Source organism: Venturia canescens, chromosome 1 (genome assembly GCF_019457755.1).
Source record: "Venturia canescens isolate UGA chromosome 1, ASM1945775v1, whole genome shotgun sequence".
Classification (NCBI taxonomy): Eukaryota; Metazoa; Arthropoda; class Insecta; order Hymenoptera; family Ichneumonidae; genus Venturia; species Venturia canescens.
The window spans coordinates 19,434,855-19,459,270 of NC_057421.1; the positions used below are offsets into that span (position 1 = coordinate 19,434,855).

The following is a 24,416-nucleotide window of genomic DNA, read 5'->3' on the forward strand; positions in this document are numbered from 1 at the left end:
TCCGCTCTCATTTTCTGTATGCTCCATTTTCATGTAATCGTTACGTCAAAGAGTTTATAGGAAAAAGTGGTGAATGGAAGACCGAAGTTTCTTTACCGTAAGGTTAAAAAATCCACGTTTGTCAAAGCTGCTTTTGCCTTTTTCTTTCTCTCGTCACAAAAGCACGAAAATTCCTAAACCGTTGTTCTTTATTCTAGTTTATTTAATCTCATTGCGTACGAAATCATTTAATAAAAATGATAAACGAAAAGTCGACAGTAGACGCGGAGCAAGAATCAAGCGAACGAATCAAAGAACCAGGGTCGATGAGCATATGGTGAAACGGCCCCTCCGGCACTCTTGTCCAATTTTTAGTTTGTTGTTGCACAAATCTCAACTGTAACAACGTGGAAGCGAAAATATTTTAAAAAACCACTGAATAAATTGTACTCGTGGATTTTTAATATTGCTGGGAATGAAGAAAATTTCCGAAAATCGGCAACGTACGTGAGAAGAAAAAAAAATTTGACAACTTGCGCTTTATGAAAAACCGAAAATGACGCTGAAGTTTCCAACGTTGTAGTCCAACGAAATGATCTAAAAAAACTCTCAAATAATTCCAGTAAATCTCCAATTTTGTTCCCTGCCGAATTTCCAATTCATCATTTTTCAAGCCACATCAATAATTCGTGAAATAAAAAAATAATGAATTATAAATCTTTTTTTCCTTCATATCGTTGAACTCCAACGTTGCAAACTTCAGCGTCGTTGGTGTGAATATCGTTGAAAGAATAGCGAAAATGAAAAAAAAGTTACACCTCAGCGTAAAGTGGCTACGTATCGTGAGCAACGGAAATTTTTGTCTTCGTATACTTTCCATTCGCCATTGACAGAAGTACTTATTGAACCGTCGAACATTTTTCAGCGTTTCAAGCTCGAAAATATGCTGAAGGATTTGAATTGGGAGAAGCTGGAAGCCTTAAGGAGCTCAGGGACAACGCTACTGTGACATTCTCGCTTCATCTCGACATCGCTTTGCACATACAAGAAGCTTGCACGAACACAAAGTACACAATACATGGGTTCCGAGAGGCTTTCCTCGTACGATCAATATCACAATTCGATCGTGAAATATGCGCGTGCGTGTGTGCGTGCGAGTATTATTCCGTGTATAGCAAATATTTTGCTGCATTATTCATATTGTAAATAAAAATACCACAAACAAGCACTTACGTACGTGTTCTCGAAATTTCTAAGTTTCGTCTTTCATGAGGCGCATAAAAATGAAATTTTTTATTTCACAGAAATTTTACGAACCTTTTCGAAAGGAGAGATTGTACTCACTATTAACTTCCTTAGAACACTTTTTTTTTGTTTTAGCATACGCAATCAAATGGTAATCATTATTTTGAATGAATTTTGTCAGTTTATGTTTATTGAAGTGTCATTTTTAGTTGAATTCATCACGAAACTTTCCATAGTTATAAGAGTTTAGTTTTATTCGTTATAAGAGTCCTGGATAGAGAAAAATTGTTGAAAGATACGTTGAAGGTCTTTGAATCGAGAAATAATAATTATATTAAGATCTCAAGTCGTCGCTCCTTCGAGTGCCTTTATTTTCCTTCTTCAAGCGAACTAGCAGTGACGTGCAGGAATTTCTTCGTTATTATTCATAGATTTTAGCGCTATTTATACCTCGAATGTCGAATACGTGTTTAGCAGTGAATTAGGGGAAGAATGTCTGATGGGGTGAGAGCAACGAGTGAATTATTGGGATTATATGGACACACGTCACCCCCTTAACCCAACGACATACATCGTGTCTCCGCAATCTCGTATAACACTATTATATTCATGGATCAATTGACATGAGTCACGTTTGAAAAATGGCTGTTCCGGGTCGAGTATTGGGGTGACAAAATATCGCGTGCCATTCAGTTCAATGGATTCTCGTTCAGTAAAATACAAGAATGTGAAAATTAATTCATTCTGTTTTCATTTCGAGTGTGAATTGTGTGCACTTTTTTTTCCAACTTATTATTGGACTCGAGGACGAATCACTTGAATGATCCAAACAACTTTTTTTTCATCCCAATAAATTCGAGCCGTTTATCTGCAAAAAGAACGACGCTGAAGTTTACAGCGTTGAAGTCCAACGAAATGATCTAAAAAAGCTCTCGAATAATTCGAGTAAATCTCCAATTTTGTTTCCTGCCGAATTTGCAATTCGTCATTTTTCAACCGACATCAGTGGTTGGTGAAATAAAAAAATGATAAATTACAAATCTTTTTTCCGTTCATTTCGTTGGACTCCAACGTTGCGAACTTCGGCATCGTCAAAAAGACTCTTTTCGTCGTGGAATATTTCAGAGCGAATAAAACTCGATGTGAGAAAAAATTCAGTACTTTTGTCCAATGGAATTAAAAGTATGCGCACGCGTCATTATTTCTAATCGATCAAACGACCAAAATGTCAAAAAATCGTGGGAAAACCCAAGTGTTTTATCTTTATTGAAAGTTATCTGACGCAAATTCATTTTGCGCCTTAATAGGCGTCATTAGCGTACGTTTTTTCGTGTAATCGATTTAGGTAATCGCCCTTCTAGTCCGCTCAGTTATTATTCTCCGAAACATGCGAATTCAAAGTTTTGAGAAACTCGACTGTTTGCCCAGTCGATAAAGTGTACGTCGTGAGTCGTCCCTATTAGGTTGTCAGGGTTCGACCTTAATAATTCATCAGCGTCCGGTCATCTCAAATGCCTGAATAGAGAGTTTACGAAGCTTCAGGGCATATTTGTCGACTGAATAAACTAATAACTGGAATTCGGTACGATACGTTCGGCGATCGATTTTCTAGGGACCTGCTAAGTACGTCGACGATCATTGACATTAATTCTTGCGACTGGAGACCTGAAAAAGCCGCACGCACTTAAAAAAAGTTCTCCCCCCAACCTACTAGGACCATTTATTCGGCTTTTTTTTACCTCAATCAACAGAATTGCTGTCAACGTCATCTGAAATGCTGTATTTGGATCAAACGAATGATGCTCTGAGTGCATTTATTAGGGTGCTCACGGAAGCCCATCGCTCGGCCGCTCCATGTCGTAGAGCATCGAGACTTTCCCTACAGGTAGAAAAAAAGCTGTAAAAAAGTTGAAACGATTACATTTGATCCCCCCCGCAGACTGAGTGATTATAAATTCATTTGAAATTTCACAAAAAGGGAATGAATAAATCTTTCGAAAGTATTTACAGTTAAATACTATTATTGAAAAATCTCTTGCAATCCCTTCTCAGTACCAACAGCACAGTTCAACAGCACCAAATTCCACTTCAATTTTTCAGCTATTCACCCCCTGCCCGCTGTTTTAAATCCACAATCGTTAAAAATAGATGTTGATCCCATCCGAGCACATCCAAAAGTCATGAACGAAAAATCGTCGTGGGTTCCGTCAGCCTCACGTTCGAGACGACGCTGAAGTTTGCAGCGTTGGAGCCCAACGAAATGAACGAAAAAAAAATTTGCCATTCACCAATTTTTTATTTCACGAAGTATTGGTGCTGGCTGAAAAACGATGAATTGCAAATTCGACAGCGAACGAAATTGGAGAATTACTGAAATTATTGGAGAGTTTTTTTAGTTCATTTCGTTGGACTCTAACGTTGCAAACTTCAGCGTCATACGTTCGAGTCGCTACACCGATTTTCTACATATACGAATTGCGCACTGGATGTGCATAAGTTGCGGAAACCCTGGTGGATTGTTATCCTTGCTGAAATCGGATCGTGTCTAAGAACAAACAGACCGTCGTGAATCATCATGCCCACCGATGGTTGCAGACGCATGGAAACATTGTCAAATGAGAATGACACTAAATACGATATAAATAAATACGAAATATTTAGATGAGAGAAAATCATTTGTTCGAGTTGAAGAGACGAGGAAAAAATGAATTTCGAGTAGGTCCAAGTTTAATTGGATCTGGACTGGATGTTTTTTTGGACAGAATTTGTGACTGCAATGTTAAAAAAATTTTAGCAGAAGCGACAGGAACGTCAAGGCACAAAAATGAATGGATTCATTCCAAAGCTAACTTTACCACGACACAAATACACTTTTTTTCGGTTCCGATGCTCCAAAAAACGAGTAAAATCCAAGAGTTTAAATAACTATCGTTATACAGTTGCTTTCCATGCACACGTTCGTTCAGCATCCCCCAACTCACGTGCGACGTAGCGTTCAACATCGCCCGGTAGTATTTGGTTTTCGGTACCGAATATTATCGATAACGCACCTATGAAAAATGATTGACGTTTGGAAAAAAAATACCAATTTTTTCGAGAGTTCCGCGAGCAATTCTGAGAATTTTTATTCAAACTTCCAACGAGTCGATCCATTTTTATTAAAAAACGAAAGAGCATGGAAACGAGAGGAATTATTAAACAATCACAAAATCTTAGAAACTGGAGTGCCTGTCTCTCGGTTTCGTCAAAACGAAATTCTATTCTCTCGATGAGCCAGCAGTCAACGAAACGAAAAGCTTTTCACCACGTATCGACGTAATGGATAATTCAAGAGTTAGTGTGCCAATAGTCTTTCAATAAATCTTTTTGATCACCGTTAGAAGTGTACCCAGCGGTGGCTTGCGTACAAATCTCCAGGGGTCTAATGAACTTTTGAAAATTCTCTTCCACATCGTCCTCGTCGCAGTCGTCGTTTTCCTCGTGGCAACGTCCGCGTTCTTCGCTTCACCTCGATTATTTGGATTTGTCAAGATTCTTTTTACAAAATGCAGAAACTAATGCACCCTGAATCGTTTATACGATAACACCGTAATAACGACGCTGAAGTTTGCAACGTTGGAGTCCAACGAAATGAACGAAAAAAATATTTGCGATTCACCAATTTTTTTATATTTCACGACGTATTGGTGCAGGCTGAAAAACTATAAATTGCCAATTCGATAGAGAACGAAATTGGAGAATTACTGAAATTATTGGAGAGTTTTTTGAGATCACTTCGTTGGACTCCAACGTTGCAAACTTCAGTGTCATCCGGAATAGTAACCGCAACGACGATAAGAATAATAATAATGACGATAAAATAGTACAAACAACAGAACTTGAAGCACTTAAAAAAAAAGCGAGAACTCAATTATTCAATGCACCAGAGATAAAAAAAATAATTTGTATTGTTTATATTATTGGCACTTTCTTTAATACGATTCTATCATAATAATAATGATGATGATTATAATAATAATTGAATTCAGCAACATTCGCGATAATTATTGCCAGACGCAAACGTCTAATAACGCGACTGCCTTTCTTTTCATTCTCTTTCGAGGTACACACAACGATCAGGCTGGGTCAAAACAGAGTCTCGCTCGAATCCGTTGATAACGACCTCTTATCACGAACCACTCACGCCCAAAACGTCGAGGACCATGCCCCCGTAACGATTTCGCATGAATTTTTTATTTCGTACATTGCCGCAGTGTCTTCCAACATTCTGACTGAAGAAGGTCAGGGCAGAGGCGAGTTATCCAAGAAAATATAGAACTTTGGATCACTCCGCCTTCATTTTAATGAATGTTATTTATCGAATTTCCTGTTTGAAACAACTACTACGATTATGGCTCAATGAATACCCCCTTAATCCCTGCTCTGTTGAGTACAAATGCCTTTAGAGGAGGATCCAACACAAAAAATTCTGTTGGACCGAGCGCGAGGAACGAAATTAAATTTCGCGATATGAGAAAACTTTGGAGGGTTCAACGAGGTTTTTTTTTTCGTAATTGGAAACCTTTATTCGATTGAGCAAATCGAGTGTTGGGGTCAACTTAATTTTGGGTCACCGACGAACTTTGTTTCCTTCACCACGATTCGTTGGTCCAACATGAATTTGGTGAATGCACGCTTCTCCGTGACTTTTAATTAATGAGCCTTCGTTGGATCATGGGAACGAGTGAAATTCCACTTCCTGCATCCTGAGCCACGGGAAGCGAATTCATGGCGGATTCGAATATGTGGAGAATGTTCTGCAAAAAATGTACAACGATGACCATTTCTACATTTGTTCTACATTTTCGCAGGTCCTGGAAAACGCACTGTTGCAATTTCCTGCAGAAAAAATTGTCACATTCGCAAACAGAGTCGCGACCTCAAGCCAAGTCTGTTCCGAGGCTCGTGCTCGATATCTGCAAATTGATAAGATCTCTAATGACATAAACACTTCACCGTCATCGGTGATATGCGCTGAAACGATGATTTGCAGCAATTCTAATTCCAAAAGAATTGAGACGTTGCTTCGCGGTTGAATGCGGCTTTGAGCGCGAACCGTAGACCAGAATGAACAGCGCATGCGTACAATATTATATACAAATGAGGAATGTCGATTGAAAGAAATGTAGTGGGATCCGAAAAAAAATGAGAAATTCACGACGTCGGAGGAAGACGCTCAGCAAAGCCGGTGCGCGCAAATTCCTCATGACTCAAGCCCACTTACCCAGAAGTGAACATTTCAAAGATAATTAAAACTGCGAGCCCGTGAAAAATGAAGATGTCATTTGTATCTGAATTAATACGAAGATCGAGCGTCAGAATTCGGAGGCAACAGTTTCCGCACACATTCGTACGGAAACTATTGTTTTTTCGAGTTAAAGTGTAAGGTGATGCATTGGACGCGTGATCGAATTTGAGATACTACACGTAAGTGAACGGGTCGGCGTCCTTGCTATATTTTACGAGCTGCGCGTCTCGCGGCAATAACCGCGGAAAGTCACGCGTCCGTGGCGCCCACTGTCGGTACTTGAGAAGAGGGGAAAAAAGATAAATCGAGACAGACAGAGCGAAAGAAAGGGAGTGAGGGAGAGAGGGGGGGGGAACCCAAACAAACATGCGGAAAGATAGAGATAGTGAGAAAAAAATAAAGAGAGAGAGAGAGAGAGAGAGAGCATGAGAAGTGAAAAAGCTTTTCCGCAGGCCGTAAAGAACGTGGGCAGCTAATAACTTTTCGTACCTCGACTCGTTGGGCTCTTCTATGCGACTATAATGATCGCGTGTAGTCGCGCCTCTTTCGTACAACACCCGCTCGATTCGGCCAGCTTCCGCGGGCGAAAAAAAGCGTAAAAAAAGACAGCGAGCGGAACGAAGAAAGGAATCATCTTCGAGGAAAATTTTAAAAAATAAAATAACAATAAATTTACAAACGATGCAAAACAAAAATGGGCGGAATGATGACACGAAAAACGGAACATGCTGATAACGCTAATTGACATACCCTGCAGCGCACAGTAACGTCAATTAATTTGATATGCGATCGAGAATAAACCTCGCGCGATAATTGGAAATCATTATCCGAGGCGAAAATTCACGCTAATTGCACAGAATTGTTCGATGTACCTTTGCATATAAAACTCGATAAATTTGTCTTTATTCGCGAGACGCGTTTGTCACAATATAGATGAAAACATAGCGAAAATGGACCAAGTTTTATCGGTGATTGGTGATCAAAGAAAAATGTATTCGTCGAGAGTGTTTAGGCCCTGAAATGCGACGAAACATACTCGAACCTTTTTTCGTGATGATCAAACAATTATATACGCATCAAGTTTTGTCGGGCGTTTTTTCATCGAGATTCGTTTGTCCAATCGATGATATAAACTCTTGAAAAATCGTTGTGATTATATTTCACGAGGATGCTCGGTGGCACGAATCTGCATTTGAACAGATTAACCCCACAGGATTAGGCTTTAACCTTCGGTCGCAATAATAAATGGGAATAGAAAAAAACGGTGGAAAAAAGAATAACGAAAAGCTCGCACCGGCGAGCCCATGTTTTTGCGCATATTCAAACGAAACGTTTTTTTTCAGCAACGGCTGTCGCGATATCGACCCTTTATTTAATGTGCCCGGAGCGAACTTGATAGCCGTCCGCTTTTGAGACACTTGTGACGACGAGGTAAAATATATTTGCCCCAATATTTACACAGCGTAGTGGCTTCGGAGGGCGAATTCATAACAAAAATAAATGAAAAGAATTACGCGCGCGAGCGAAAGCGTGGGACTCGAATTTTGTGGGCGTCGATTTTGTGCCAAATCTCAAGTCTATGGAATTGGATTGCGTTGTCCCTAAAATCGGGTCAAACCCGTTGATTGGGGACCATAATAAATTTAGCAGTTCAGAGTAACCTTGGGATAGACCGAACTTTATGAATTAGCTGGATTAGTATTTTTTTATTCATTTACTTTTATACTCGGATACCATTCAATATTTTCCCTTACAGTTTTTATAAGACGAAAAAAAAACACGACTGAGATGATTATTTGTTTTGGTTCATCTGCTCTCAGTTTCATCGTCGATGAGAATTTATTCTCACCGTTATTTCGTATTTTTATTATGAAAAAAAAAAAAAAAAAAAAAAAAAAAAAAAAAAAAAAAAAAAAAACAACAACGTACGACACAGTCGATTCATATTTGAACATGTAAGATCAAAGTTCGAAAGTAAAATATATGAAAAAAGTCAATTAATCACCTTCGTCTTATCTTGATTTTCCAGCGACGTAGGCAAATTCTTTGCATCTTCGTGCATATATGGTATTATCGTACTACATTAGAACGATAAAAAGCTTTCTCCGAATAACGTCTCGGTATCAACGTGATTACGCGAGAAAGTCATAACAAGGCGAAGAAAAAAAATCACAGGTCTCTCCTAAAGCGAACGACCAACGCGGTTTCGAAAAAAACGTATTTTACTTTTTTTTCGCATTTATTCGATGTTCGAATCGCGAGAGGTTTCATATTTCGGAGATCCGAAATAGAAAAAACGATCTCGCGTTTTTCTCATCACAAATTTTATACACGGAAAAATTTTTTTTTTTTTCATTTTTTTCACTTTCGTTTGCCAACAACGTCGAATGATATTTTTCTCATTGCAGAATAATAATTCGTTTATAACCGCCGTCAGTGCGAGTTGCAGAGTCAAGAGAAATTTGGAAATCGACATTGAAATTCGAAGCCAAACACGGAATCCGAATTTTGGACTGTGATGAAAAAAAAAATGTTGAATCCGTTGCATTCCCAGGATGCAACCTCCAACGCTAGAGCACGACAGCAATTTCAGCTCGTTGCAAGAGGCCTGTTCTGCTGCATGCATTTAATACAATGAAAAATGAAAAATTGAGAGAGAGAGAAACAGAAAAATTGAGAGAAAATTGTAATTCTCGGTACGGGCCCGTGGTTTTTGAATCAAGTCAATAAAACGAGTCAGTCAAAAAGCCCAGAGGCTTGGGAGAAACTCAGTCAATCGTGTTTTCACCGTACATGCGTTCAAATTTCAATATAATGCATGAAAAAAGGTCAAGTCTCAAACGAGCAGGGAAAATGTAACCCCAAAAACAACATGTTAAAAATTAGGATTCGCGAGATTCACCTCGACGAACGAACAGCGTAATAAAGGAATAAAAAAAAAAAAAAAAGTTCAACTCCCGATGCATAGGCGCATTTTGTGTATGCAGTGAAATCGAAAAAGGTATAGAAGCTTAACCGTAAAACGTTTACACACGCGAGATATATAGATCGAAATGGTTCCATGAGCCACGTATGGATACACGGGCGAAATGTACGTTTGCTCGCTTTAACGGAAACTGAATCTCGTTCCGCGTAACTCTCTTGCCTCGAGAGGAAATTAAGCACCATGAATACAAATTGTTTCGATAAAAAAAGGGAAGCCTTCATTTCGCAAGACGTATCGAAAAAACGTTGGCTGTGGATGAACTCGATAATTCACTTCCGAAGCTCTCGATTTAACCTTGTAATTTTATTCATGTTGCCTGAAGAAAAATCGTTAAATAAGATTAGTAGAAAAAATGATCGCGTATTCCAGCAGCATGCCAAACCTCAAAAGAAGGCAGTTGTGACGGAAAAAATAGCTTGGAAAATTTGAAAAAAAAATGAGAGATTTTCTGACTAATTGCAAGGTGGAAAACGATGCGTAATTTTCTGAAACGACGCAGTCAAAATAGGCATTGAAATTTAGTACGAAAATGAGTCAATGGCGTTTCCATTTGTCGAAAGTGCCGGACTTAGTTGGCACAAATTGAAACACGAATATGTCAAAAAAAGACAAATTCCTTGACAGATTTCATAAGAGCTTTATTTTTATCTTGACATTGTTTTAAAATTCATGAAAATTTCAGTAAAGACTGATGCACGGAAAATAAAAGAATAAAATCAGACTTTGTAAGTCATGTGACGTTTATCATCTGTCCAGTTGATGGCAAAGCGACAAACTAAAGAAACAACTAGAAATATTGTGATTTTCGTTGGAAAGAAGAGTGAAAAAAAGAAACGAGGAAAAGTGCAGTGCACAAATAAAACTTTGGTCTTACCTTGGCTATGGCGAGCACGATTTTCCCCTCGTGAAGTCCATTCACTGTCGCGAAATGTCAGAAAAATCCTTTTTCCCTTCCGCTTGCTTCTTTTAACGTGCAACCGCTGATCCGAGCAATCGTATAATTCCTCTAGTTCTTCGTTTTTTCATTTATTTTATCGCACTTTTTCACCATTTCCGGTAACACGTTCCAGCAGTAATTGACCGCGAAATATTGTTCCGAAGCCAACAAAATAGTAACACAACTTTTTTTAAGGTTCAGTTCTCGTTTTTCAATTATTTCCGAATTCTCGACGAAGCACTTCGAGTTACATGTTTTTCGTAAATCTAGAAATGCCGGTTTTCTTGATTTCTCACTCGAAGATTAACTTTTAGCTGATCCGATTGACCGACGATTGACTATGTAAATGCAAAACAAAGCAAAAGTGTGAAGACGTAATGCAAAAAATTTGTACATTTTCATACACACACGGATTCTATATTATTTATGTACTTTTTGTTTTTGTAGAAGGCAGTCGAAATAATTTTTCTGATTAGAACGAGAAAAACAGATAATAAAGTACTTCAAAGAGGTGACGAAGCTCCCATTAGATCGAGCAAATGACTCCGGGATATCAAGATAACCTCAAAACATCTCGTGACCTGTCATTCACTTTACAAATTAACTCTCAAGAGATTTTCTCGATAGCCTGATCGATGGACCATTGATTAAATTTATTGAATTTACGTAAGAAGAATCGATCGACGTATTGATGGGGAAAAAAAAACGAAATTGATCATCGAAACATTTGACCCGTAGACTCAACGGATAAAGACGTGAAAGCGATGTTTGAAAACTGAGCGGAGCTCTGATTTGATCGTGTGCCTTCGAGTGCAAATATTTTGACACGACGCGAAATAACAGAGAAGACAGAGAGCGAAGCGCAAAAATTCAACAAATGCACGATAATTCGACCGATATGTACAAGCTCGAGAAAGAGAAAAAAATAAATCTGCATTTCGTTATTTCTTTCAACGCCGCAGCAAATGAAGAGGAAAAAAAATCGATCTAACGATTGCGAACGAATATGTATCGCCACTTTTAACCCTACACCCGTGCTCGCGGATTGACAAAAAAAACGTACACCTCTCCGACACTGACGATTTTTTTTTGTATGTACTCCGCGCGGGAAATTCGACACAAATATTTGTTCACTTGTCAGAGCACGATACAGCAATCAAACGTAATAATGCAATCCCGGCGTCGCAGCGAACCGAGCAACATCGTTCGTGAACCCACTATCCGTCGTTTGTTATTTCCATTGAAATATTATTCATGTATATGAAATATCGCGTCGTAAACACACTGACAGATCGACGAATTAATATTTTCCGCGCTATATAATCGCTAGCGATAGTAAAACAGTAATTATTTAAAAGAAAAAGAAAAACAAAAAACAAATGACATCGGCGCAAAACAAAAGAATAAAACTTCAAAATGGCGGGATGAAGGAAGGAAGTTGATGTTTAGCTTTAACGCGCACGCGCGCAATAAACAAAACACACGCGTAAATAAAAAAAATGTATCGATAAACGTACGGATTAACACAAATATTCAAATATATTTTATGCGCATACTGATACACACATACGTACAAATATATGTGTATACGCATATAAATATATATAAATATGTATCTCGGGATCGACGATGCCGAGAAATCCCGATCCTCCGGGGTTTCCTGCTCAAGATCCGAGCAGGCACTGACCCCACTGCGAGACGAGAGACGAGAGAATCCCCGCGCTCGCAGAGCCCAGAGGAGTGGTGCGGACGACGAAATAAACCTCGACGACGAGCGCGAGCGACACGAGAACGAAGCCGCGCGCGAGGGAGACGGAGCGAGAGCGAGAGAGAGATAGAAAGAGATAAAATAAGAGGAAAGGAAAAAGATATAGAACGAAAGTGAGAGCGAGGGAGACAAAAGATGACAGCGATGAACCGCAGAGACAGAGAAGTGTAGAGTAGCCGTTCAAAGTCGATGGTAAGTGGCTTCGGAGGCGATAGAAAGGAGGGGTACGAGAAAGAGCTGGAAAATACGACGATGCCGTGCGAGCGAGTTAATGCGAAAGAATGGGATAGAGAAAGAAGGAAAGAGAGAAAAGAGGCGAACGCGCAGTGGCGCTGCGAGAGGCCGCGACAGTCAGACTGACGTTTCTTCCCTCGTTTCTTTTCATTCATATATATGTATATAGAATAAATGTATGTACATATTTATACACATATGTGCGCGACGTATGCGTGCGCGCCTGTGTGTATGCATACATATATTCCCACAAAAATATATAGAAATATTAAAATGTACACACGTAGAGTGAGTAGCCAAATGGTTGCTGATAGTGTGTATTATTATTTTTATGACTATTATTATTGTTAACTACTGATACAGGTAGACGTGGATAATATATATGAATATTAATCGCGAGTTAGCTCGGTCGTGCTAGCACGAGACACCGCGCGCCGACTTGTGGCCCGCGCCCGCTAGCGAATGCGAAATGCGAAACAAACGTCTCGCTCGCATAGCCGTGAGCCGCGAGCGCCGCACGCAGAGGAAGGGTGGGGGAGGGGGGGGGGCAAGGGACCCGCCACTAGAGAGAGAACGAGCTAGCTTCCTTCCCCCTTTGACTGCTCTTACCCCTTCCGCCGCTCTTTTCGAGCGTTCCATACCACCTCGCCGTGATTCTCTCGGTAAACCCGCATGATAACAAAAAGCACGTAGGAATTTTACTCGCGCGAGGCGTTCATCATCATATACATATATACGTCAAAACACGATGCCATCAATTGTTTCGAATTATGTATTATAAAATAGTTTTATTTCTTTCTTCATTCCTCCTCTCCATTGGCCCAACTCTCCGACAACGCGGACTCGTGACGTCGATTGCGAAAATAATGGAATTAGGCCGCCAAATGACCCAAACGACAATCCTCTATCGGCACCGAACTAAATACTACACAGTCTACCATCGCACAAACTCGTACCACTGCGCCTCACATCGACTCTGAATCGACCTACTCCTGCTGCTGCTAGAGCTCTATACAGCTGATAAAATAGGTATAAACGTCATGCGAATTGTAACATTTCCCCATTATTTTATCGACACATTTATTCTTCGTTCACCAGACACTGAACTCTCTTGCTGATACGACACTCGCTGAGAAAAGCAAGTAATCGATACATCCAATCCTTTAGCTGCTTATGAAAATACACCAGCGACGTCTTCCCCGTGAAATCAACGAGGAAAAGTTATCGATTTTTTTTTTTAATTTTCATCGTTTTTTTTTCGTTCTCGAAATTCCAGAAAAAATCGACCGTTAAAAACAATACTCGCGTAACGGAGCGAGGAATGTTCGCGCCTCCGTCACGTTATCGTTCACGTCATCCCTTAGTCTTCGAAATGTCATAGAAAAAAAGTAAGTGATAAATAAATTTTCGATTCTCTTGTGAATCCGATCTCAAGGACGTGTCGAATGTTTCGTTGCGCGCTTTTTTTTTCATAACCTAACGAACCCTGCCGCATGATTTTGAAAACCCGTTGGTTAAAATATGATGAAAATAATTCAAAGTTTCAAGTCCCACACGTTGAAACTCTTCTTCGATCCTTCTCGGCATCGATTGCTCACCACCTCAGTTTACCCTGCTTTTCTATTAGCGATGCACATCTTCCTTACGCAGTTGTTTTTCCGTTCTAACCTTACTTAGGATTCATATTATATTATGTACTGTATTCGTTTATACAATCACACATACACGTTAACTTATATATTTATTTCGTTCGTGCAGAGCCCCACGCATTCTTAAATATTTATACATACGGGAATCATGGTGCATATGTGTACTCTGAGATTCTCGTGTTGGCCGCCGCTCAGTCGCGGCTGCTGTCACTATCGTCACGCACGTGCCACTCGCGCGTCTGATCTTCTAACCGAGCATACTCTTATTTCACAGTATAACACGAGATATGTGTATAGAATTTAGTTGACGTGTATCAAAGAATATTATACATAAGTATATGGTTATACGTCAACTTGTGTTGAGTTTATTTCGTACAGATAGACGGGAGTGAGATTTTTAACTTCGGCGTACCTCGAAAGAGCATCAACGACTCGATTTACATGAACCAAGGTCGTCTTCCTACGTCGAACGACGAACGTACGACTGAGCGATAAGACATTTTTGTATTTCGATATTGTTTCAGTGAATACGAATTTCTCATTTCAACTGAAGAATTACCTTCACTTTTTACACATTCGTTTGCGTTGGTTATGTTTGTGAATTCTAGTTTATTTTCGAGATTTGTTAACTTCTCGCTCAAAACGCGTGAGAACATTTATTTGTGCATTTCCGTGAAATTAAATGAAGTTTCACGTTTTTATTGGCAATAGAGGAGAAAAATATTCGTATTTTTCAACGAGAGTAGATTGAATGATGTACAGAAATGGAAAATTCGATAGACGAGACATTTCCATTCAATTTCACCACGACGAACGGACCTGGCGCGTCATCTCATTTGACCGAGGATATTCCTAACCTAACTTTTCTGCTTTATGTCATATAGTATTTCCAAGCTAGAAACGTATTCATTTTTTTATTTACGATCATAAATGTTGAGAGGCATCTTTTGTCGACATTTTTATATGTTTGAAGAACATTCGATGCTTTTTCGACGAATCAAAAAATTTCTGCAGTTATATGATTATTATTCAGCCCCGTTGGCTTTTTTTTTTTTTTGAAGATTCTCGAGAATAAAAATCGAAAAATTCGCTAGCTTCAGCAATTGAGATTCACGGATAGAAGCCCATTTGGGCGTGCACGATCATTCGAGGTATTGAATTTCCCATTAAATTCCCACAATAGTGTACGTGCGCTTCAGTCTGACAGTAGAATTTTACCTGGACGCATTTTTTTGTAACCCACAAATACCAGAATATGAAATATGTCAAATTTTTATAGGAAAAATCTTTCGATGGGTCGTTTGCACAATAATGGAAAAAATGTTTGTTCAGAGGTAAAAAAAAAAATGATTTGTCAGACGAGCAGTGTTTATATGCGTCCAGATAGATAAAATCTTACTTTCGAGCTACGAAAAATGGTGAAAAATGAGTGCGGAAAGTGTTTCCAAGAGCTGGAATCGATTACCCTTCGATAAGAGTTAATGGTTTCGAGGTTTATCGTCATTAATCTTAATGGAAATAATTTTCCAGAACTTGAAATTCCAATGATTGTATCGTACGTTGACTTTTACAAAATTGACTTTTTTGCGATTTTTTTACAGCGTTAATTAACTCTTGGAATTACGATATAAGGAAATTTAATGCTCTTTTGCTGCATGAAACAACTATTCTTTCCTACCACGTAAGGAAAACTACCATATTTTCTCCAAATACTCGTTCTTCCAAAAATCAGGATCTAATTAGTCGAATAACCGTCCTTCGAAAATGACTTTTTTGTCGGTTTTTTCCGTTGACGAGAATTTTTTTGAAAGATTTTCCCCCAATGGTTCATAAACTGACTGATAGACGGCTCTGCCATCGCCCGTGATTGCAACGCCTCTAACGGAACAGCTCGAAATGCGAATCCGTACGTCTTCGCTTCAGTTTTTTGCACACCCATACATGCGAATGTATGCCTTCTACACATGAATGTCGGTACTCGAATAAAAACAGTAGCAAACGTGTAAATATGAAACGAAACCGCGAGGCAACGTATATGCTGTGTACGTGAACATTATGCAAAACGATTCCTATATCGATTCGCCGGCTAAACCCGAGTAAGACTTGTTGCACGTTTATAGCGCCTTTAGCTATGCCCAAGGAACTGGCGCATCGCGCACACATACGCACACTTAACCAACGCATGCTCGCAGCATTCGCGAGGTTATTTTCCTCCAACTTTTTTATGGATGCATCATGAAGATTCTCCGTGACGGCTATGGCATAAACTGAACGAGAAGTCTAGCGAAAAATTCAAAGTTGATATCCATTCTATGCAGCTTACGAGAGTGATCCGTATTTGAACTGAGCAGAGAAAAAAACAAAAACACTCTCGATCACGAAATAACGCTTCGCTCGTCAAAAATACAACTTTGTGCAGACAGCTTTGAAAAACCAACACAAATGGGGCAGCACTCTACGCCTGTCTGCATCCGAATTGAATAACGAAATACCGAATTAAAAAAAAAAAAAAAAAAAAAAAAAAAACACTTCACGCTGAATACAAGTTTGAAAATGTGGAAACTGCGCGTACGTTTCCAGATAGCAAGGCGATAAAGCTATGGTGAAAATCTTGAATAAATCGATAAATGTCAGTTGGAAGTGATTTCTTTTTCATATTGAAAAATGCGCAGTTTCAAAAAACGCCCTCCAACGATTTCCTGCCTCGAAGTCAACCTTAAAAGTTTAGCATTATTAAGTTTCACAAATTCCATTTCGTATTGAGACTCCTTAATATTGGAGAATGACCGGAGGCTGCTAAATTGAGAGTTAAAAAGCTAAAAAAAAAATACATGTACATACTATGGAAATATTCATAGGTAGAACTGATTTGAACCAAAAAATCAAATACCAAAGTTGTTGCACTGCTATATACATGAATAAGAATAAAAAACGTTTCCATAAAACTGTAATCATGAATATTTTATGATGGAAAAACCGATACGCCCGCAGTTTTTTTCGTACGTACATGAATTCTCAATTCCTGAAACGTGTATTCTACGTTCGTACATTTTTTTTTATCGTCATCCATAAAATAAAAAGTTTTTTTTGTATTATTTTTTTTTCCTCGTCAAACGTGGGAACCATGTGTGCAGTAACTTCGCGAAAATTTGATTGTGAATAGATAAATGTATGATGCAATATATAAATTTGAGTTTTCGTGTTGACGAGATCGCGAATAAAAAACAATAGATTAATCGATTGCATGATAAAGACACGGTTTTTAATTCCAACAACTGTAAGCTTCAAGTCAAATAACGATTGACCCCATTCTGCTAATGTTTAATCCAAACTTTCATGCTCCACGAAGAATGAACGAATCTTCCACCGTTTCTGAATCAATATTTTCAACAAAATATTCAAGCGCCTACAGATGGTGTGACCTTATCACAGATTCTGGGTATATTCTCGTCGATATTATAGTTTTCGGCGTGTGTTTCGAAGCCATGTATTTCCTGCCGCAGGTATGTTCTAAGTTTGCCTATTCAATAAAACTCGTCAACATAAAAGATCAAGTCGCTGATCAATAAAGAAATAAAACTCAAATAACATTTGTCATTTACTGCGATCTGGTGACGGAACCTTGGAACCTGTTTCGAATTTTCAAACTTCTCTGTCGGTAATGTTCACTCACCTTTTGAAAAAACAATAATGTGCTATCCGGCGAACATCATGACAAAAGCGATCCATAATAAATACGATTATACTGTCTGTCAAATTAATTAACAAAATTTCTATTCCGTTAAGAACCACAAAAAAGGGAACAAAAAAAGCAGGAAACGACAGTCAAGAAAAATGATTTATCGTGCGTGGTCAACAAATACAAACTTATCTTTGAAAAATTCGTCCAAATCTTCACCACGCATAACGAATTTTGTAAAATTCAACTATTTGCTATAGATTATGCTGAATGTGTGAATAGCTTTAATCCAGAACTATCATTTCATTGATTCGACACATCTAAAAATCGATTACGACAAAAATAGTAATATTGGAGGTTATACGTACGTAAAATATTCTGTGCAGGCATTGTTTACAAATAACTGAGAAAATTAGTACTGTCAAATATCCTTCGTTTCGAAACTCCAAAAAATCTCCATTTATTGAATGTTACCACAAAGCAAACAACGTTCCACAACATCCAGCTTGGAATTGGAAATAAAAAATGCTTCAGAGCATGCCACGCAGTTATTTTCTTGGTATTTCTAATGAGAATTACGAAATGAAAAATTGAATTCCTTCATAAGTGAATAACATTGAATGAAGTCAAATCCTGGTTTGACAAAGGGTGCGTGGAATCAACTGTTTGTAAGTAACTAATAGTCTGCTTACTGCAACAACTGATTTTTTCATGAGCAAAAAAGATCAACTGTTTTTATTTGCATTTGATGCAACACATAAAAGTTTATATATTATTATGATGTGATAAGTCATAAAAAATGAATTACAGGAGTTTTTGGCTTTGAAAAAGTTTACGAGGATTCCGATCCTCCATAGTACCGGCTGAGAAAAACGTTTGAAAATTAATTGAGAAGAAATTTGTAATTCTATTATTGTTCGTATATCTCAAAAAAAATGTGTGCCAAAGAAATATATGACAATTTCCTGGAAGAATACAGAACAGTGGTAGGCAAGAAGTGCAAGGAGGGAAAAAATGGGCAAACAGTACTCTGTGATCCGATCTATTTCCACTAACAGGAAAGTACCGATCATGGGTGTAATGAAAATAAACATTGTTTCCTGCTGGACGAGGCGACGTGATTCAGCGTATAGACGGGAAGTTTGCGAATCACGCGAAAGAAAAACGAGAAAATCGGGAAGGTTTCATCATGCAGAAGTCAAAATGGCCTGGAGCAATGACTGAATGGGAATGAAAATGAAGATAAAAGCGATTGAAAAACGTGTATATTTTATGAGAAATCGGCAAGGGTCGCGAAGAGGCGTAAGGTGCTCATTAGAACGAGTCGTAAACCACGTGGACACGTGATTAGATCGTTATCAAGCAAAACTTTTTGTCAATAACAAAAGTTTCGAATTAATATAAGCTTAAGGGATGTCGAGGTGAAGAATTCCGTGCATAATCACGTCGGTGTATAAAAAAAGGAAAAAATTGAAAAAAAAAAAATCAAATAAAATAAAAATAAAATGAAGAAGCGTGTAAGAAAAGAAAGGGAGGAGAGAACGAGAGGGGGAAGAGAAAAGTTTCCCGGCGAACCGGTGGGCCGATAATGACGGGGATCCGCGTACAGTTCCCTCGCCTCCTTGCGTGCAAAGTCAACCATATACGCAATTATCCTTTGCCGTAATATGCGGTTGTCGTAGCCACGCGATTAGCTGTCTTCGTTCGGACGATTCTGCTTGTCACAAATTGCTTTCGACCACCTTTTTCCCCCCTTTAATCCTCCTTCCTTGCGTTCTATAACTGGATTCAAGTTCTTCAATTTACAGAGAACTATCATTCTTCAGCTCTTTCACACCCTTCCGCCTGTCGATTTACGTATACTTCGATACGTTTTCTTACATCCGGTTAAACGAATGTAGCCAACTAAAGAACGATTGTTGCACGCATCGACCGTTCCAAGTTTTTGAATACGAGCCTCTTCTACAAAACAACGCAAATTAATTGATTAAAAATATTATAGTCAATACAAATCGATGTCAAAAATGAATACGTTTTATGAATTCTCATTTATCAGTGTTCGATGTAACTACATTCTGAGGCTTGTCAACATTTATTTTGCTTCGGTGCAAACTTAGTCGATTAGACATTGCCTTACGTAGAAACACGCTGTCGTTGGCGAAATATTGGAATACTTTGGTGATTAACACCAAAGACAATTTGGTAACAAATACAAAACGCCAAATTTTTTCATGGTGAGCTTTTCGTCATCTTTTGATATCTTTTTTAGTAACATGCTGCGGAAAACGTGTCAAAATATCTGACGATTTTTTCAGTAAATAATTTCCATTTACCAAATCAAACATTATTGTGGAAATGATCATCGTGGAGAGAGACTAGTAGTAGTAGTTTCGAAAGGAAATGAATAATCCACGTTCTATAGCTTATCATAGAAACTTTCTTTCGAATCATGAAAGTTAAGCAGAGAGTCGGACGAAATGTGATTGAAAACTGTTCGACAATTCGGAGGAAAAATCAAAAAGTTTGACATTTTTAACTGTTGGAAAGTCCTGATCCACTTTCTCAGATAGACTTTATAGATTTTCCTCAAGTTTATCTATATATGGTAATGCAATGATACAATCGAAATTACGATCTTAACAAAACATACGACGAGGAGTTAAACTTATTTGCAGTTGCTTTGATCCTCCTTGACATTCTATTCGTGAGGACAAACGTTTAGGGAAAAACTCTGAGGCGACAACAATTTCTTTGTTGCGCAGTGATGAAGATTATTCAATCAGTCAAATGTATTTCATTTCACTCCAAAACCGTTGAAGAACGAACAATGTTTTTAAGGAAATCTTATTTAGAATTTAACGAACAATAAGCATTAGTCGATGTTTTCAATGAGTGTCATTCGAATGATCCACGAAAGAAATTGGAATGATAAATGTAAATGAAATAAAGTTATTTGGAGCTTCGAATGAAATATTTCATCACATGTATGAAAAAATTTGAAAAAAAATGTAATTCTTACGATGTAAGTGAAGAGCGATTGTTCAATGGTAGAAACGATACTCCGTTAATGATATCATCAGTATAATTAATATTGAAGCGATCTTTTAGTCTGTATATCGTCTAATATAGTTCTGAGCTCTTCATCTTCGAGTCGACCTTCCAAACTGGGGATCAATGCCTTAGCCTCTTCAGGAGTTTCCGGGCACAAGTTGGCCAACGACGCCAGTTCGAATTTATGTAATTTTTTGTACGTTAGCAGGCTGTAAATATAATCATAATTAACCCAAAAATATAAAAAATAATATCAAAATTGTAAAAAGTTCAATGTAATTGAATTTAAGTTTATGAGTACAACGAGTAATTTTGTTTCAACGTACTTTCTTACAGCTGCGATGATTTCTTTGTTCTTGAATTTACGAAATCGATCCGTGTAATTCAGACTCTTTAAGAAAACCTCAGAAAATTCCTGCTCCTCCTCGGCTGACTCATTCTGTGCTTTCCTGTGTTCCAATAACATGTGAACTTCGGAGATGAGCAGGGTCTCAGCATTTTCGAATTCTGGTAGAACGAAAGTATCAATAACAAAGAAAACAAAAATTATACAATAAGATTATTAGAGTTTGATAAATCAATAAAGATTATTGTCGATCTTTATCCTCCGAAATTCCATGGCTTTCGAGTATATGCTTACAAGAAAAGTTCGCACTTTCTGTGCAATATAATTTTGAAAATGTATTTTTTGTTGTTTTCTTATTTTTATAGCATGTACAAAACTAATAATTGGGTTTTTTTCAAAGTAAATTTTACACTAAACGGATCACTTAATCTATCGATAATGGTCGCTCCTTCCGGAAAGTACAATATTTTGAATATGAAGAATTTGTTCGTAAACATGGTAACAATGATAAAAACAAGTCAACCGCAGATGTTGGGTAGTAAAAAATGTTGTATTTCACATAATCGTAACTGTAACTCACATGTGTGTAAAAACAGGAGTTTTTGTATCGAGAATTATCACTAATATCACAATGTTAAAACGACCTTATGACTAATTACGAAAAATCATTACAAATATATTAAACAAGTTAATTGAACGTCACGAAAACTTTCATCACGTTTGCAATTAATACTATAAGGGGGGTTTATTAATGTATCCTTCTTCGACCAAAAAGTCGTAAAGTTTGCGCGTTTTGTTGACATCAATTTTCAGCAAAACTCTCGCTTGTGCTAACCTCAAAGAACCAATTTTTTTATTTTCGTTTATCAATATGCGCTTGTAATCGAAATAGTTGGCTGGTACAATACGAGCATTCGAGCATAGTTCTCTTTCGTTTGGTGTAAGTTTGTCACTTCCGGGTAATCCACGTATTTCTAGAGGCGGTGGAACTTTGCGTTGGTTCGTTGGAGCAGTGACTTGTATGGATGGAGTTAGGACTGAGAGTGGTAAAACGCTTTTCCAACTGTACTCCGGATTGTTCATGTATTGTTTTCTATCTTTATCATGTTCCCTCCGCAATTTTGACAACTTTTTAAACATAGGAATACTGCGGAAAGTTTTGAGTCCATTCGCTCGGTAATCCATGAGTTTGCTGATATAATTTTTTATCTCTCCAAAGTGATGCAGTCCTTCAAGAATATAATCAAATTCGATACCACTTGTGAGTTGCATAAATATCAAAAGTCTGTCAGCAATTGGCCTTGTTATTGTTGTCTCGTATCTTTGTAGCCATGAAATCGTTCGTCTGAATGCAATTAAGCCATGATTTCGAAGGATTCTGTATCTTCGAGCTCGTTCCATCAATCTATTGTTGTAAGCCTGGACAATGGCGATTTGGAGACTGGTACCCAAACGGTAGTTATCATCCTGTGGTTCAAACTCTCGGAAGTTCAATTCTGACACAAGGGACTCCGCATGATTGTCAAAATTCACGTCAAAATCGGATCTGGCAGCATTGTATCCAGCTAATAAACGACCATTCATACTGTTGGGAATAAATCTTGGGGGTTCGTCAAGGTCTTGAAGCTTAAAGAGATATGGAATTGGTTCGCCACCGAAAAGACTCGTTCTTGTTTCCCTAATTCTTGGCAGATCTGGTAAACTCTGATGTTCTATGTAATGTTTCAAGTAATGGATCTTGCATTCTTCTGCACTTTTTCCCTGGATTCTCTTTGCTATGTCTATCCAATTGCCAAATCCACACTCCTGGATCACATCCAGTAATCGGGACTCTTGCTTAGCTGACCATGTGGATTCCTCTATAAGAGGAAATTCGTTCTTCACCACCACATAATTGTGATCGTTCTGATGCTGGTTCATTTCTCTACCGTTGGAGAAACACAACAGACACAAACGTGTATTTACACATTCTGCACATCTGATATATGGCTCTGATAAAGTTGTTTTACAAGCACAACATGGCGGATCTGGTACAAATGTGTCCTCTGTTGTGAGAGAAATTTCTAGCTCGAGATTCGAGTCTTTGTCATTCATATCATCGTCATTATCATTATAATCATCTTCATCATCATCATTATCATCACCATCATCATAACTATCAATATCATCATCACCATTACCACTCTTTACTCTTACGTGAGACACGTTTTCTGAAAGCAAGCAAAACCACGATTTAAGAAGCGTCGCTTAAGGCTTAAAAAGTTCTGCATTAACTTAAATTTTATCGAATGAAACTATTGAGTTATAAAGTATTCGGATGAACATATTTTTACAGGGGCAACTTCAAAATCCAACGCCCATACGAATTCAACCTAAAAAATCTCAAGATTCCTTAAAAAATAATACACAAATATAATACTGTACGGTACTATAGTTTTCTTTCCTAATAAAACCCTGCCTTACTAACACGGTCTATGTAGCGTAAATATTAAATGATTTGAAGTTCAGAGGGATTGAAAAATCGATTGTTGAACTTGTGTGAGCATGGAATCCCGGAGGTTAGAATAACTTTTTGTTTAAATATACCTTATACTTTACCTTTTGGAAACTGTAAGTCAGCTGCATCTTCCTCCGTCATATCAGCCAAATTTGGATTTGCCATATTGTATATTAACTGATTACTCAGAGAAAATCACGTTGCGTAGAAAAACGTAGACTATGGGTACATTCTACTTGGACGCTGACAGCCGACTTGGAGTTGTAAACGCTACAAGCGTTTATATGGGTGCGTTTAGAATTGTGTTCTCAACGCTCCCGACGTTCAAGTGGTTGAACGCATCCACAGAGAGAATCGTCTGTTATCTCTGTATCGTACTACTGCTTGTTTCGCTGTCTTCACTTATATATAATTCCAGTGTTATTTCTGTTATTTCGTCGAGTAATTGAAAAAGAACAAGATCACTTCTTGGTTCCGCCATTTTGTAACCAAGTCGAACATGACGTGAACGCAACCAGCGTCACCGCGTTCACTTCAAATCGAACACGTTTCAGCGTTATTAGCGTTATTAACGCTATTAACGCTGTCAGCGTCCAAGTAGAATGTACCCAAAAATTTAACCTAACATCCGAGTCTAGTTCCAAATATGTTAACACAAATGTGGCTACGGTCATTTTCTTCGATAAAGAAAAAAAATACGATGACAGAGATTCTCAACTTTGTTGACAGTCGAGTAAAGACACATTTACATTACCAGA

At 38.1% G+C, this 24,416-nt stretch overlaps 2 protein-coding genes across 8 annotated transcripts in view; both read right to left on the reverse strand.

The window, feature by feature from the left end:
* The window catches only part of Pde9 (phosphodiesterase 9), a 122,429-nt gene extending 108,185 nt beyond the window's left edge, over positions 1-14,244 (reverse strand). For 2 of the 6 annotated variants that reach the window (XM_043434121.1, XM_043434120.1), the window contains exons 1-2: positions 11,952-12,197; positions 10,372-10,772 (exon numbers count right to left, since the gene is read on the reverse strand). The gene's annotated coding sequence lies outside the window, so the exon portion shown is untranslated. Of the gene's footprint in view, positions 1-10,371; positions 10,773-10,936; positions 11,022-11,497; positions 11,881-11,951; positions 12,198-14,226 lie in introns of those variants that run through there. The other 4 variants (XM_043434125.1, XM_043434123.1, XM_043434124.1 and 1 more) reach the window with 4 other exon arrangements.
* A 6,285-nt stretch (positions 14,245-20,529) lies between these two features.
* Positions 20,530-24,146, reverse strand: LOC122419504 (DNA-directed RNA polymerase II subunit Rpb4-like). Of its 2 annotated transcripts, XM_043434127.1 has the most exons (3): positions 23,760-23,953; positions 21,142-21,322; positions 20,530-21,024 (listed from the first exon to the last, which is right to left on the reverse strand). In XM_043434127.1, exons 1-3 carry the CDS (start codon positions 23,821-23,823, stop codon positions 20,850-20,852), a joined length of 420 nt encoding a protein of 139 aa, XP_043290062.1. In that variant the 5' UTR covers positions 23,824-23,953; the 3' UTR covers positions 20,530-20,849. The 2 variants fall into 2 exon arrangements, with proteins under 2 accessions (XP_043290062.1, XP_043290061.1); XM_043434126.1 differs by lacking the exons at positions 20,530-21,024; positions 21,142-21,322 and adding an exon at positions 21,693-23,371 and having other exon boundaries at positions 23,760-24,146.
* Between the last annotated feature and the right edge of the window lie 270 nt (positions 24,147-24,416).

What these genes read in the sequence shown, in the direction of transcription:
- LOC122419504 (XM_043434126.1), bottom strand. Translation starts at nt 23,823, where the DNA reads ATGGCAAATCCAAATTTGGCTGATATGACGGAGGAAGATGCAGCTGAC. An exon ending in TGACTTACAGTTTCCAAAAG is followed by an intron (nt 23,372 to 23,759) that starts GTAAAGTATAAG and finishes GCTTGCTTTCAG; the next exon opens with AAAACGTGTCTCACGTAAGA.